This window comes from Amblyomma americanum, chromosome 2 (genome assembly GCF_052857255.1).
Source record: "Amblyomma americanum isolate KBUSLIRL-KWMA chromosome 2, ASM5285725v1, whole genome shotgun sequence".
NCBI lineage: Eukaryota > Metazoa > Arthropoda > Arachnida > Ixodida > Ixodidae > Amblyomma > Amblyomma americanum.
In genome coordinates this window covers 44,918,260-44,934,566 of record NC_135498.1, presented here as the reverse complement: position 1 = coordinate 44,934,566, position 16,307 = coordinate 44,918,260, and the positions used below count along the sequence as shown (strand labels likewise).

At 47.2% G+C, this 16,307-nt stretch overlaps 2 protein-coding genes across 7 annotated transcripts in view; one reads left to right on the top strand and one right to left on the bottom strand.

The window, feature by feature from the left end:
* The window catches only part of Pisd (phosphatidylserine decarboxylase), a 46,483-nt gene extending 37,630 nt beyond the window's left edge, over window positions 1-8,853 (top strand). For all 5 annotated transcript variants that reach the window (XM_077654109.1, XM_077654108.1, XM_077654110.1 and 2 more), the window contains 3 exons: window positions 1,001-1,142; window positions 2,974-3,134; window positions 4,367-8,853. In XM_077654109.1, coding sequence (XP_077510235.1) covers window positions 1,001-1,142; window positions 2,974-3,134; window positions 4,367-4,624 — 561 coding nt within the window. In that variant the 3' untranslated portion in view covers window positions 4,625-8,853. The remainder of the gene's footprint in view (window positions 1-1,000; window positions 1,143-2,973; window positions 3,135-4,366) is intronic.
* On the bottom strand, window positions 7,517-15,686 carry LOC144121135 (uncharacterized). Of its 2 annotated transcripts, XR_013312536.1 has the most exons (3): window positions 15,286-15,686; window positions 9,301-10,501; window positions 7,517-9,251 (listed from the first exon to the last, which is right to left on the bottom strand). XR_013312536.1 is itself a non-coding variant. In XM_077654112.1 (2 exons), the coding sequence occupies exons 1-2, from the start codon at window positions 15,671-15,673 to the stop codon at window positions 9,795-9,797; spliced, it is 1,095 nt and encodes a 364-aa protein (XP_077510238.1). In that variant the 5' UTR covers window positions 15,674-15,686; the 3' UTR covers window positions 7,517-9,794. The 2 variants fall into 2 exon arrangements, 1 of the variants encoding a protein (XP_077510238.1); XM_077654112.1 differs by having other exon boundaries at window positions 7,517-10,501.
* Window positions 15,687-16,307: the final 621 nt, after the last annotated feature.

Here is a 16,307-nt window from a genome sequence, read left to right as displayed (position 1 = left end):
TGATCTTGCTTCAAATGATTGTTCGATTCTACTGAAAAGCTCTCTTGACGAAGGGTCTCATTGTGCCTACCACTTTCCCAGAGGCTGCCAGTAGTTATAGCTTACAAGTTGTACGCTATGCCACAGGTCTGGTTGAAAGTGCTTAGTTTTATAGAAAGATGTATTCCTTTCCAGCCACCTCGGCTTTTTTCTAAACTTTGCTCTTGAGAAGGGAAACAATTGCCACAGCACTAACAGCAGGTACACCTGTGATATTGTAATGGTGTTGATGGGCCCAGGACTGTTGCGTGCTCGGAGGTTAGGCGAGGGCTAGCAACACTTGCCTGTGATTGCATGTCGCCGAAGCTGGTAAAGTCGCTCAGATGGAAGCTGCAGCATCATGGCAGTGAAGAAGGAAGGTTCGCTGTGGTGTGGGACCGGGCAGCTAGTTCTCGGGCTGACGCAATGTGGGCGAAGCCGAGCAAAATACAAGCCCCGGCACCTTGGACACACTTTGTTCTTTCATCTAAACTTCAACTCCTCTTTCTACTACTCGCCCGCACTTCTCGCCCGCCGCACTGCTGTCCACATCGTGACACTGCTCCCCGTGGCTATTTAGCTTTTGCTCGGGGCTCGACCACACGGAGTCAGTCCCGGGGACTAGCTGCTGAGACCTGCACAACAGTGGGCCTTCATTCCTCACTGCACCGACGATGCAGCTTCCATCTCAGTAGCTCTACCAGCTCTAGCAACGTGCAACCACAGGCGAATGTCACTAGGCCTCACCTGACCTCCGGGCACGCAACAGTCCTGGGCCCATCAAACCATCGCAGATATAAATAAAAAAAAAAAGGAACACTAGTAGAAGTTGCAACAAAGCAGAAACAATGTGTATGCACAGCAAGCTGATTAAAATCAGTTGGTTCTCAGCTCTGGCTTTTTGGCAGGTGGCACCATTTGCTTTCTCTTTCCTCGACAACGTATCTTCACTGAGGGCCTTTTGCTTTACTCAACCCTGCAGGGTGAGGAAGAGTATCACAAGAAGCTTCTGCAACAGAAAGGCACGGAGTTGTATCACTGTGTTGTGTATCTGGCCCCTGGTGACTACCACCGTTTCCACTCACCCGTGCACTGGGAGGTGCAGCATCGGAGGCACTTTCCAGGTATATTACTGTTTTTACCACAAATGGGTGCCTACTACTGCGCTTGCGACTCACAGTAGTTCAAGTTTAGTTCTGGTACAGTTGGATCTTCTTCACTCTGTGTCATTGGCTTACATGCTGCCGCGTTATTACGACTGGGATCGGCCGTCCTGCGCAGCAGATGATAACAGTGGAGTAGTAGTGGGTTCCATACACTTTTGATGTCTGTCACATTGTGTTATATGTAATGAGTTAACTTTGTCCTTGTTTAGAAATACTTATGTTTTAGTTGAGCTTGTTTAACAGCACAGATAAATAAATGCCAGAGCCTGACTGGCATTTTCTGCAAGGGAACAAATATTCTGAAACATGCACTTGTACCTTGATTACATCAGTGGGCATTTAATATGGTGTCCTCTTTAAGAAGACTGTCTAAAAATTCTAAAAAGATGTTTTGATGCATTTTAAGACTCCTGTGTGTCCATTTTGGGGACAATACGTATAAACATGTGTAAGGGCCACACCAGTGTATGGACCGCACCCTGTTTTCCTTGAGGAAACATTACGAAATATATATATATTTCCGTGTGAGGGTGGCACCCGAACTTTCCGCAAGCCACGCGGGAATAGCCTTCGAAATGCACGCTTCCTGGCCTCCGCGATCAGCTCTAACTGCGAGCAACATTGCGCTTGATCGCGGCGGAGGCCACGCACATGCACAGGAGTTTTCAGGTGCCGCCCACGGATGGCACCTGAGGCTGTGGCTCATCATCATTGTCGTCAACTTTTTCCTCCGCCGCGAGCTCCCGCTATCCATATCAGCATCAGTGTCACCATTTCTAGCTTTCTGTGTCTGTCAAAGGCACGGGAGTTGTGGAAGAATGCTAGTTCACCGCAGTTGTGGCCTTCGTGTGCTGTTGCCAAGCGTTGCAATTTTAGCACGATGGGCAAGCACTTTAATAGCTACACAGCTAGGAATTTTCTCTCAAACACTGCAAGCGTGCAGCGGGTAAGAAATTCGACGTGGCCGAGAACTGAAAGTGCATTTGATGATGGTGCAACCAAAAGGATGCATTGAGGAACACAAGCTGCAAAAAGCATGCTTTCCAAAGCAAGCTGTGCAAGTTTCCTGAACTGGAAGAAGAGCTGCTCTGTTATGTGATGGAAATGCGGAACAATGATTACACGTTGACAGCGGACGTTGACAGCGGTTGCTGACAGCGGACATGCTGCGCGACTTCTTGTGAGATGAGCGTGCACCATGCAGAGCACAGCACCAGCTCAAAGTCGGAAGACTCCGCGAATGATGTTTGAACAAGGAATAAATGCCTCTCATTTTCTGATTGGTGTGTTTCTACTTTTAAAAAAAATATATTTCGCACATCGCATGTATGGGCCGCACCCCGAAAATTGGCCCTCGAATCTTGAAAAAAAAGTGCGGCCCTTACACACGTTTATACGGTCATGTTTTTCCCCGACCATGAATAACTGTGAGCCACCACAGTAGAGTACCAAGACAACTATGCACCATGATTCAGAGTGTCTCGATGGGCACCGAGTGGCAGCACTTCATAGGGTAGATTTTCAAGTTTTAATTCAGTGTACACCCATGCAAGGACATGTGATTGTGCCTCATTGGGTTTCACTTACCGAGTGCTCTTGTCAAGGAGGAAGGGTGTTTTTATGTTTGGGCAATATTAGATGAGTGCCACCGTGTGAATGACTCAAGTCCTGTGGTTTTACTGTGGGAATTAAGGCCAGTGTGTGATTTTGCGTTGTGTTCTGTGTTCCATGTTGTCTGTTCTTTTTAACAGATAAACATGAGGGTGTGTCTGATTTTTGGATATTACAGGAACACTTCTAAGTGTGCGACCAGGCGTTGTCAATTGGATAGCTGGCTTGTTCAACATGAACGAGCGAGTAGTCTACATGGGCCGCTGGCTGCATGGATTCTTCAGCATGACTGCCGTAGGTGCCACCAATGTTGGCTCCATCAAGGTTTACTTTGACTATGTGAGTTTCACTCATCTTAAAAGTTCAGATCCTTTTTCGCTCCACATCTCCTGTTTTGCACATCTCAATGTCCTCAGACCTGTTACTTGCAGCTCTTCTGCCTCAGTGCATAATTAATTCTGGCCTTGTGTGTTCTGGCCAGCACAGTATATAAAAATAACCAAGACATATCACTTTCTGACGCCCATAGCTGTTAATGGGAACACACCCCAGGTCGCCGTGTAACCGAAGCCTTTTGTAGTTGTAACCTTGGCTTGGCTTGTTGCCAGTCTACTCGAGTGCTAAGCCAAGGCAAGCCAAGCCAAGAGACAGAGAAAGAAGAGAAGACCAGAGAAATAAGACAAGAACGGGGAAAAAATGGGGGGATGCTGTTGTAGAAAAAGAAATGTGTCCGCTCTCACTGGATGTTTTAACTAAGCCGTAGCCTAGTTTAGCCAGTAATTTTATTTATTTTTGTTCTGCTGATGATTTGGCAGCATATTTTATTTCTTTATTCAATTTAATGAAATTTGCAAAGAAATTGGAGGTTTGATAATAGGGTCAATACCATATTTATTGGCATCATGAACCCCCCTCCTCCTCCTCCCACTTTTGTCGATGGGAATTCACCATTTTAAATTCGCCTAAAGTACAGGCACCTCCTGACCATCAGTGCTGATGTTCAGCATGTTCGCTGTGTCTCGCTGCGAATAGCCGCCGCTGCCGACTGTCGCAAAATTGTTAGAGCAAACGCCTTTTGAACCGAACACTGATAAACACCTGCCGCACGTGAACACGAGTTACGTCGGGACGCGCGACCACGTGCTTTTGTTGATAAAAAGATGTGTGTACGTGTGTGTGTGCGCGCTGGCATGCGAGCAGGCGGGGACAGATATAACATAACATTACATATAATATAATATAATCCAGGCGTGCACTCAGGAGCTTGAAAATGAACACAATTTCTGCATGATGCAGTGAAATCCAGATTAACCGAGCTTTATTTTCAGATTAATTGGCTAGTAATCTGAATCAGCCTTTTATGTGCCATCGTCGTCATATGTGTTTAAGGGGCGTAAACACCGCAGTAATTTAGAACCTTTGATATATCAAATGGGCAACTTGAACAGGCTACTTTTGATTGAAACTGGGATTTGATAAATGTACATTGTACGCTGCGGTATACCATTTAAGATTGAATTACTTTTTCTTTGCTCTCATCACCACCTTTTTTTTCCTGCTGGCCACAACAGAACCTGGTGACCAACCGGCGCAAGTACAAGAAGCACAACTTCAATGACCAGTGCTTCCAGTCGAACCATAACTCAGAAGGTATCCAAATTGAGAAGGGTGCCCCTTTCGGTGAGTTCAACTTGGGGTCCACCATCGTGCTGATCTTCGAAGCGCCACAGAACTTCTCGCTCGAGCTTAAGGAGGGCCAGCGCATCAAGTACGGTGAGCTCATCTGTCGGCTCTGCCCTGGCAGCAACAGGCAGGAGTCACAGACATGAGGTCCCAGCACCTTGCTGCTGCCATTGGCTTTGCGTCCCGGCAACTGTCGCCATTGAATTCCTTCTCCCAGTGATAGATTGTGGCGGGCACGTTGCAATCATCCAGACTGCTACCTGAAGGTCCACAGAGATTGGATTTATTTTTTGTATCTTCACCGGCGCGGGGCGAGTGTTGCCTTGAGGTTGTGCCAGCTGACAGGGAGAGATGCAAAAAGGCGAACTCTCTTAGAGGATGTCTTTCCCGTGTGTGCAGCATGTGCTGGCTTCACAGTGGGGCAGGGTCAGTATATTGATTGCAAGTTGCTATAGCATTTGATGTTATACAGAGACTGTAACGAGCGCGATTATATAAGTCCTAAAAATATATGAGGCATGGGAGTGAACTGCTTTATATTTGGTTTGTGCACGAGCGCATATGTGCAATGCATCGCGCATTTTTCGAAGTAGGTTGCTTTGCAACCCTGCCATCATTTCACCCCTGGTTCGTGTATGTGTGGGGTGTTGACAGCGGTACAGTGATATTGTGAGATCATATTTCAGTTAGTGAAAAATGCCTCACGTCAATAGCTTTGAGTGCGACTAGGTTATAGCGCTGCCATCAAGGCACATGCTGTGCTAATTTGAGGCAGCTTTTATAAGTGCTGTGGGAATTGAAAAACTGTAACCTCTCTTTGCTTAGTGTTGGCCTTCGCCACCTGGGCCTGCGTGCCTTGCCGTGCGTTTGTGTACGCACCAAGGTGAACCATGGCAAAGATGTTAGCAACTATTATTGTACCAAATCCACCTACCTTGTTTACTTTTTTTTTTCTTTGTGTATTGCACATTTGGAATTTCACTGAAATTGATTTATGGTTACTGTTTAATGTGTATTTCTTTTTCTTTATATGCAGTCAACAAGCAGAAGCATCGCTCATGAACTAATTCCTCTTTGTTGTCTTCCAGTAAAACTGAATGAGCTGTTCACGAGCAGCTTGGCTAATTAATGGAGGAACTTTGAATATATGCTGAGTATGCCTTGCTGTAAAAGAAGAGAATTATCTCTCTGTCATAAATTATATAATCCATGGCATAGGCTTTTGAAAATTTTAATTTCTTATTGTGGGCTTGCTGATCATGACTGAAGGATTGAGAATGAAATCACTGTTCCCTCCCTTGGTTCCCACTACTCGTTCCGTAGTGAACTGTTCGCTGCAGGGTTCATTGTGTTAAGGTAGCATTTGTTTTATGAGAACTGACAAGTTCCTGGCAAGTTTCTTCCTAGCTTTGTCACTGTTCTAAATGCTTGTCACTGGTGCCACCATGTATCAGATAATTTTTTTTAGCTGATTTAGAAGCACTGCACAGCATTGCAGTTTCCACTGACCCATGCCATGTCTTATTTGCTGATTTTTTTTTTTTTTTTGCAAGGCATCCAACTCGGACTTTGCAGTGGAGATGTAGGCTACTACAAATGTGTATGGACCTGTTTTATTTCTTTATTCTTTTCTTTTCTGGGTGGGGGAGTGCACTGAGCTTATCAAAACAGTGACAGGAAAAGGGACAATCTCTCAGCTGCCTGTGATATACGGCGTTGATGTCTGCATACAGTGTTCAGAAATACCTAGCTGCAGATAGTCGTGGCAGTCTTCTTTACTCCGTGAGCACCGAGTTCTTTTTTTTATCTTTTTCGTACGCTGCGTTTCTTTGATGACGTCACTCACTTATCATATGCAGGGTATGCTCAGATCTTGAAGCTTCTCAGATTGCGACTTTGTGTAGAGTTATTTGCTGTAGCCTAAATTGTTAGGCTGCAGTTCATTAGCTGGTTTCTGTTTCCACATAGACATTGCACAGTGAGCCTGAGAGGTGCCCATATAGCTTGGAAGTTGTTGGCTACATTCTTCCTTCATTGTGGTTGTGCTCTTTGGATTATGCAGTGTGTTAGGATTTTATTGGATAAGATAACGATTTTTTTTTTTAGGAATTCATGGTCTCCCTCTCTCTGTTTTACTTTTTGCTCATTATGCTGGGTGTGGCGGGAGTCGCTAATGTTGAGCATGTCTTCACCGCAGCAACTGGGCACTGCCTTGCAACGTTTCCAGTCCAGAGTGGCAATCTGCTTAGCAGTGCTCTATTCATGGTGAACGAAATAAAGGCTTCACGAACAGCAACTATAGTAGGGTATCAGGCAGAGTAGCTTATGTCTGTCTGTCTAGCTTGTGGGCTATTTCTTCAAGGCTTATGGTGCCCAGTTGTTTTTAGTGCTGTTGTATTTCATTGCTGGCAGTTTTCAAAAATGTACAATGCAAGCAGAGAAGTTTTCAAGGCTGAAGTTGCAGCCGTCTTTTCCGCTTGGTATTGAGAGGTAGCACGGTTTTCTTTGAACTTCCTTAATTTTATCCCTGCGGACATGCACGCTCACCTTCCTTTTCTGTGAAACGCAGTTTTGTATTTATTTCATTTAATCAATTTTTTTGTTTAGCTTACGTTTTATTCTGAATCTGTTTTTCGTTTTACTTGCTTTCTTCATAGGGTTATCTCAGAATTGGGAGTATGGTCTGTTTGTGCAACACTGACACATCAGGCATTTTAACTTCTCATGGCTGCTACTATTGTGCATTGTTTATTTGTCAATCTGCTGACCATGTATTTATTATAAAACTACATCTCCTACAAAAGCGATCCCGAAAGTATCGCTGCAATCAAAGAAAAAGCTTTAATGCCTCATTCAGTGTTATAAAATTTGGGATACAGGTGCCCACAAAAGTTTTTGGAACACGAAATTCAAAAGAAAGCACAACTGCTGGGCAGTCTAAGCATGCAGCCATGAACTGAAGGGCATGGCTTGCACTTCCCTGCTCGACCTGTCCAGTGTACCCCTCAATGTCCTCCTGCGTCTCTCGGCTGTGGAGAAATTGAGGTTTTTCGTGATTTCAGTGTTCCGAAAAATTTTGTGGGCACCAGCACAGCTCCATCCACTTGCAACAGCTAACCAAGCTCTAAAAACTGCCAACTTCTAGTAGAGCTGGGCAGAATTCATTTGTGGTTTGGTTCAGTACCAGTTAAGGCCAAAGTGCATCTTTTTTTTGTCATTGTGCTGTTGGTGTTATTCATATAAATGTTAGCAGTAAACATCAGTCACTTTTATGTTGGAATGTTAACGTTGTGATTGTTAGCATTAAGTCTGTCTGCTGTGGCTTTGCATTTGTTAAAATGTTATTAATGCCACACGTTTTTATGTAGATTTGCTACACCGGCATGTCTGGGTTTGTTTGTTTTTCCTTGTGCCAAGGTGACCACAGAAGAGTCTCAAGTTGCCCAGTGTTTTTCAAAGTCGAGGTGTACAGCTCTTGCCTGACTGTTTTTAAAGGGCATTTTTGTGTTGCGCACAATAGATGCCAAGTCTTGGTTAAGGAAGCGGCATTCTTTCTTGTTGGTGGTGTTGTTTTTGCAAGAACTGAGTGAAGTCACTGTAGCTATGCTCACTAGGTGTGTGGTACAAAACCGTTTGCTGTTGTCCTTAGCAGTGGGCATGCCTGGTGTATGAAGACGTCGCTGCGAAGCTTCTAACAAGAAAAGAAGTGCCACTGTGGCTAATGCTAGGGCTGTACAAAGTAAGACTCATTGCCACAGAAGACAGTCTTTTTTTTTCGCAAAGATCTTGTAATGCATTTGCATCGCTTTTGTATCAGATGGTTGCCAACTTGAGTGGGTGGATAATGTAACAGGAGTTGCCCATTGTTGGAGCCAGGAAAGTCAACATATATTGTGCATGAAATTTATTCGTGGGCATACCGCGTGTAGAGGTACAATGTCGGCATTAAGCAGGTGAATTTTGTGTATGTACACTGGTCCTTTCTGAACGCTATGTCTCGTCACATTTTGTGTCATGCAAAATCTCAGTGATTTGTAGTCAGTGATCGCCAGAGTTCCTGTGGGCAAAGGACGCGCCCCCTACTTTTTGGGGAAGCAGGATTTAAATGCTACAAAGTGCCTCTTTGTTTTATATAACGTATGGCTGGTGTTTACCTTTGTCAAGCTCGAGGTGTTGTTTGTGAAGGTGTTATGCTCAGAGAATATCTCTGGTATTGTACACAGTATTTGCTTCTGCGTCATGTGACCGCAAACGTCTTTCCTATGCTGCGGCTGTGGTGCCCAGTGGGTCGTATGTCTGCCTTGTGCAGGCCTGTTTCTATGCGGTGTTTTAGTAGCATTTTAATAAACTCGTGATTTTTTTTTTCGTACATATACATGGTGTCTGTCCTTGCCAATGATAAGAAAGCATGCTGTAAAGCATCACAAACATTGCTTCTGTGACAGCTTATAAAATTTACATGACGAATTGAAGAGCTCGTACATACACACGTGTCAAGAAATATTTCAAGAGACTTCCATTGCAAAAGCTGCTATGCAATTTGTGGTTGTTTTTTTCTGCAGTGCCAGCTGTGGGGAATATAATTCTTGGCTTGATTTTGTTAGACTGCAACTTACCCCCTCATCTTAACTTAATATTTTCTATTACGTTCTTATCTGCTAGCAGTGAATATGGGATATGTATTGTTTCGAATTGCAGGTACTCTGCTATTCTGGGGCTCCGCATTCTTTCACATTGCTTTGATAGAACCCACCTTGACGGTCATACACTAACCTGAGGTATGCCTACTCATATTCCAAGACAAGCATTCAATAATAGCTACCTGCTTCTTTGAGTCCTATGTGACAATCTGCAGTCATAAACGAAAGTTATCTACAGTCATAAACGACAGTTGTACAAAGCCATGCTATGTGTTCAGAATGAATTCTGGGTACAAGGGACAAAATGCATGTCTAGAACACCCGAGCTACATGCTCCAGACTCTGAAAGCAGCTGTCAAAGCTGCGGCAACCAGCAAGCCAAGATAACATGATGCAGTCCCATGAGCATGCTACTCTGCATGCTGACATCCAGCCCATTTCGAACAAAGTATTATGGCTAGATGTCGCGTGTGCGGTCCGGACCACGTCCAGAGCACACAGCTCAGGCATTCTAGACAAGTATTTTGTCCTCTGTACAAAGCGACCACTATTTGTGCTCCCTTGGAGGCAGTGGCAGCTATCTGCATAGAATTCTTGAGCGCTGATCAGTGACACTCAAATACTCAGTGTAAAAAACAATGAAAGAAGAATGCGCGCAAGTCCGAAGAAAGCGTTCCTAAGCCTGTGTGGACTGAGCCATCCAAGTGTCCTCGCAGAACGCGCACTTCCACGTGGCCAACATGAAGACCATGTACGCTAGAGCAGTCAGCTGAAGAGCTCCCACAGCATAGTAAAGCGTCCATCCTCCCCGGGCACCCGGGCTCAAACTGAAGGCAGCTTGCGAATTGGAACTGGTCGTCGTGAACTGGAGAAAGATCCAGAACAGGCCGTCAAGCATAGTCTTCTCCGAGCCGGCAGCCATGGTGCCAGCGCCAAAGAGCATGTAGATGAGGAAGCAACAGCAGAGCGCTGCCGAGGCTGCGGTCACGGCTTGCCGGTTGACCACCACGGTCGTGCCCTGCGGTGTCCCAACACTGACAACGCGGATCCTGCGGTCTCCTTCCCTCAAGGCGAGTTGCGCATAGCTCAGGTGGCCGGCCACGATGGAAAGTTCTGGACGGAAGAGCGTCATCGTCTGCCTGGGTGGAGCGGCGGGAATGCCATCACCGTCTTTGTCTTCTGCGCCGGCGGGACTGACTGTGCGGAAGCGTTTCCTGAGACCCGTGGCAAGGCGGTAGATGTTGACGCAAGCTAGGAGCCATGTCTGCGCAACCGTCTTGCAATGCAGCAGGAGCCAGCAGGCGACGAGCGGGAGGCCGAAGAATATGTATGCCATGACGGTCGCCTTCACTGCTGATGACGTCTTGGCGTAGTCGTAACCTCCTGGAGAAGGAAAGAGTAAACGTAATGATTGAAATGAGAAACGGCGTGTGGCGAGTCTAAATCCATGGAAAATAGCCTCAAGCATGCAGCCATCATGCGAATGGATCTTTTTTTCTGTAAAACAGTTCATTTTCACAGCGGCCTATACAGTTTTCGCATTGTGGCTAAAAGGCTGCTGGTGAAAACCCCTTGACCGCACAATAAGAACTGCCACAGTAAGCTCCACGAAGGGGACCTCGGCTGGCTGTGGTCTTTGGGCTGCCGAGCACGATTTTACTTGTTTGGCCCCAGCCGCAGCGGCCGCGTTTCGGCGGAAGTGAAAGAATGAAAATAGCCAGCCACATTTGCCCATCACGCAGAAGGTGATCATGTGGTAGCTAGACTTCACCACACTCCCGCTGCATGTGTGTGACCTCACTGGCATCTCGAGCCCCCACACATATTTGTGCCTCCATACTATAGTACACGGCATATTGTGCATGCTGAAATATGTGCGACTGACTCCTCGCGTTCCAAGGAAACAAGCTCCCGGGCCAGGTGCAGATGGTTCGCATGGAAATGCTGTGCTCGTTGACCAGACACTATTCTGGCACGTTAGGCTTCCTCTCTTCACCCTTCCCACCCTTGCACACCTTTGCAGCTGTTAGGCGGAGCAGCACACATGTGCAGTTACGGTCAGACCACGCAAGCTGGAAAAGTTGGAGCTTTATCATATGGAGACACCTGCTGTGCATGCGCAGAGGGCAGGTGGGGACATGCAACTGCTTTGCACATGCTACATGCAAACACCCAGTTTGGTCCTGTACACATCCGCGCTTGGACGTTTCTTCCATTTTAAAACTCTCTAATATGGCAAGCATTCTCATGAACGTTATCCAGGTGAGCCGAGAGTGAGCATTCTCTGAATCTTGTGACCGCACCAACGTGTGGTCCTGATCCAAGCGGTGCGGGATGGCTCATGATTGGGCATGTGCAAGGAGGGGAGGAAGGGCGGGATGTCATAAACTTTTGCTGCCGCTTATCGCCGGGAGGGGAAAAACATTGACGGACGCGATGAACTGGGTGAATTGAATTGGCTGTTGGGGAAATGAAATGGCGCAGTATCTGTCTCTTATATCGGCCGACACCTGAACCGCTCAGCAAGGGAAGGGATAAAGGAGAGTCAGAGAAGGAAGAAAGAGGTGCCATAGTGGACGGCTCCGGAATATTTTTGACCACCTGGGGATCTTTAACGTGCACTGACATCGCACAGCACACAGGCGCCTTAAGCCACAACTCGATGGACACATCCTAGGCGTACGGGCGGAGCGCCTACGCGCACGGGCGTACGCTGGAGCCTGTCTGCGCATGCGCGAGGCGCGTCACACGAGCAGGCGCGAGCGGAGCGCAGATATCTGTACATGTCAGATATCCGCGTCGGAAGCGGGGTTCGGTTTACAATAAGAGGACCGCGGGGCTCTCGGGAACTCTTTTCATGGTTTCACGCTCTCTCAGGTTCCTGGAACTAATAATATGATAATATTTGGTTTTGGGGGAAAGGAAATGGCGCAGTATCTGTCTCATATATCGGCGGACACCTGAACCGCGTAAGGGAAGGGATGAAGGAGAGGGTAAAAGAAGAAAGGAAGAAAGTGGCGCAGTAATGGAGCGCTCCGGAATAATTTCGACCGCCTGATGATCTTTAACGTGCACTGACATCGCACAGCACACGGGCGCCTTAGCGTTTTTCCTCCATAAAAACGCAGCCGCCGCGGTCGGGTTCGAACCCGGGTACCCCGGATCAGTAGCCGCGGGCGCGCTAACCACTGAGCCACCGTGGCGGGTCTTTTGCATTTCGCCAGCTGCGAATTTCACTCGCTCTTGACGCCCAATGCCCAAGTGTGAACGTTCCATCAAACAGGTTTGACAGAAGAGATATATGACCCGACACATCATAACCAATACCTTCTAGACACGGCGATTTGTCGAGTTACGTGGTGGTGTCGGAACAGGCGGCGAGAGGGGATGGTGGCTTCCTGGCCCTACGGAGCTTGGATCTGGGAGCTCTCGCCAATGTGGCAAGTGCTCCTTGTCACAGGGGAGGGGGGAATCTGTTGCTTTTTCGTATGACGCGGTTGTTGCGACGCGCGTCTTGTCTTTCAATCTTTCCTCGCACATCTCTTTTAACTCCCCTACTGTCTGCACGTGGCAGCGATTGTGGCTCACCTTGAGCCAGTGGGCGGGCCCGCGTGCACTTTCCTTTTCATTCTTCCTTCAGTCGCAACAACAGCAGCAACGAACAGAGGCACGCGCACGAAAAGGTGGCGTGAGCCACAGTAGGTCAGCTTCTGACAGGGCTCTTTCTTGGCGAGAAAATCTCTTAAGAAACTTAGCTTCAGTGCACAAAACTGTTTTCTACTCGCACTGATATTTGAGCCTACCGATCAGATTAGTCGGACCATTATTCGCAGCAATTTCGATCCAGCCGCGCGCCTCAAGCTATGCTGATTGCCACTGTTAAAATCAATAAGGCATCAGTTCCCCGTGATGAAAATGTGTTGACAATAGAAAAAAACACGGAGGAGAGGCAGGGAAGCCAGTAAGGGACGGGATAAGGGAGGGAGTGAAAAAAGAAAGGAAGAAGAGGTGCCGTAGTGGAGGGCTCCGGGATAATTTCGACCACCTGGGGTTCTTTAACGTGCACTGACATCGCACAGCACACGGGCCCCTTAGCGTTTTTCCCGAGGCTCCATAAAAACGCAGCCGCCGCGGTCGGGTTCGAACCCGGGAACTCCGGATCAGTAGCCGAGCGCCCTAACCACTGAGCCACCGCGGCGGGTAGGAAGCGATATGCAAAAACGCCTTTGCTGTACGATGTCAGAAGAACCGCAGATGTTCCATTTTATAGCCCTCCAGTACGGGTACCTGTTCCCCTCTGCCTTCTTTCACTCCACCCTGTCCTCGCGGTGCGGTTCAGGTGCATGCATGCTCATTAAGGCGCGACAGTCTGGCTTTGACAAAGCGTGAAACATTTTAATGCGTTTCCGAATTACAAATGCCTGTGCTTTCCTGCACATGCATTTCAATATAATAAAGATCGGTATTTTTTTAGTAGAAAGTCATCCGTAAAGCGGCGCACAAGTGAAAGATTGGTCCGATGAAAGGAGGTGAAAGTTTCTATGAGCTGAAGTGCAACCACACCGCGAATCTCGGAGGAAAAACTGAACAAAAAAACATCGGCATCATGTTTTAGGATCAGTAAAGTAAGTTTTATCGAAGAATATGCGTTGAACGCCGTTCATTCACAATGAAAATATTTGTGAAGACGATATCACGGTATTTGTGGTACACACTGTACATAGCTTATACGTATACATATAACTTTTACTCGGTGGAGTACTCCGTCAGTATGCGTATGTGCCAGTCGAATATTTAATAATTGTTTTTTTTGGGCGAAAGGAAATGGCGCAGTATCTGTCTCATATCATTGGACACCTTAACCGCGCCATAAGGGAAGGGGAAAGGAGGGAGTGAAAGAAGAAAGAGGTGCCGTAGTGGAGGGCTCCGGGATAATTTCGACCACCTGGGGATCTTTAACGTGCACTGACATCGCACAGCACACGGGCGCCTTAGCGTTTTTCCTCCATAAAAACGCAGCCGCCGCGGTCGGGTTCGAACCCGGGAATTCCGGATCAGTAGTCGAGCGCCCTAACCACTGAGCCACCGCGGCGGGTGTCGAATATTTGGTCAATCTTATTATTCTTCGAGGAAAAAATAAATATTTATATATATTGGTGCCAAAAAAAAATTCGTGGGGATGCCTATATACGTTTCTCAACATATGATTGGTATCTATTTCCGGTGGAAATAAAATCCCGCAATGAAGTTTTCACATTATTCTGGAGCCCTCCACTACGGCACCTTTCTCTCTCTTTTTTTCTTTTGCTCCCTTCATCCCTTCCTTCACGGCGCGGTTAAGTTGTCCACAGACAAGTGAGACAGTTACAGCTCATTTCCTTCGCCCTCTGGAGTCTTATGTGGCCAGGGCAATTTTCAGAAAAACGCGCAAACTGCGAACTTAGGGAATGCCTTGGACCGCATACTATGGGAATGTCCTCATGCCTCCCGGGAGGGACGAGGTACAAAGACGAAAGACCAATGGGAGGCCTTACTACTGAGCTCTGACCCGGCGACTCAGCTACAACTCGTCCGATTGGCCGAAGCCGCCGCCGAGAGTCAAGACCTATCGGCCGTCGTCAAGGTGGGTAGCCCTCTAGCTACCCTCTTTCTGTTGGACAGTAAAAGTTCCTATCCTATATCCTGTGTCCTATCCTATCCTATCTATATATTCCTCAAAACAAATTTTAAAGTTTCAAGTAACATATAGTCAGACCAAACAATGGAAACTACTTAGAATGGTTCTGAGTGTACTTATGGTAAAGCGGAAAGCATATATTCTAAGTACGAAAACGACGACAGGCATGCCTTGGTAGTATATCGCTGCACGCGGCCAGCCCAACCACGAGCTGCGTCCATGAATCGCCACGCTTTACGTCACGCTGTACGGCGAACTATACATATCGGCTAACTCATTCACGAGTCGCTCGATTGCATGGTATTAGAAAAGAAAAAGACCATGGAACTACTCGTGCTAAACGAACAATTAAAATAGGCTGGATTTGTCAGGGATCCGATAGCTTGATTTCACTAAAATGAAAGGAATGAGGTGTGGAGGAGTTGAGTTTACAATCTGCTTAAATTGTGTGACATTTGGCGCTTGAGCACACGAAAAAAAGAAAGCCTACCTGATGTCGTCAGCAGCGCAAGGCTGAAGAGCATGGCTTCAGAAAACGACCAGGGCCCATTTCCGGTCTCCGTGCATCCCCTGAGGTCGACACCGGACATCCTGTCATCATACGCGGCGAGGTGGTGGAGTACTGTCCGGCTCCACGCCTCGGGTTTAGACGAGAGCTTCTGCAGCCTAGCAGTCAGGCGCTCAGAAGTTCTGTTTCTCAGCTCGGAAACAGTAGAGATCTTTCCGTCTTCGTCTTCGCTAGCTAGGACGATAAACATGGACGCTCCTAAGCTCAGGTAAAGAACCAGAACTAAACTTAGCGTCAGACGAAGGAAGAGCGGCGCGAAATAAGGGTTCTCACGAATCCATAGGGCGAGCCTAGTCCTCCACAGCGGCATGTTCACTTTAGAAACATGTCGTGTCGCAGCTAGTGCTCCGAAAAGGTGTAGCCGCAACGCCGGCAAGAGCTTCTGTGGCGCGACTAAACCGTAGCAGACGACGCGCGCTTCCGCAGGCGTCGTCTGCTTTCCCGCTCCCAACGGAATTGGAGCGCGACGAAGCTACGCGCGCGCTTGTGTGATTTTTGCTTCAGCTGGAGTGAGAGACGGAAGTGGGAAAAGCTGGTCTAGTAATCAATAACTCAACCTGTTAACCGAGGCGCGTGATCTGGCTAAGCAATTGCCCGTAGGTCATTGACCCGCACGACATGCTTGGTTACTGCAGCGCCACACGAAAAGTTTTTCGTATTCTAGGCAAAGCGCTCATCTTTGTTACTGGTTGGGTCGTGCGTTTTTCCACGCACTGGCTGTTCATTCCAAAACGTTTTGTCTTCGCTTTGGCACGGCAGTGACACGAATACTTCTGAGAGCTTTCAGTTGATTGTAGAAATGAAAGGTTATTTTTAGTGCCTTTGTTCTGCAGCGGTATTGGAATACGGTTTCTGTCACACAGACCACAATCTTTTATCGTCCGCGTTGCTTATGCCAGCATGGCTGAACGATCTGATTAGATTTTTTTTTCTTGACATGAAGT

Excerpts from the sequence above, each read along its gene's own strand:
- LOC144121135 (XM_077654112.1), bottom strand. The coding sequence starts at position 15,673 with ATGCCGCTGTGGAGGACTAGGCTCGCCCTATGGATTCGTGAGAACCCT. Across the intron at positions 10,502-15,285 it reads TGCGCTGCTGACGACATCAG|GAGGTTACGACTACGCCAAG; the intron begins GTAGGCTTTCTT and ends TTCCTTCTCCAG.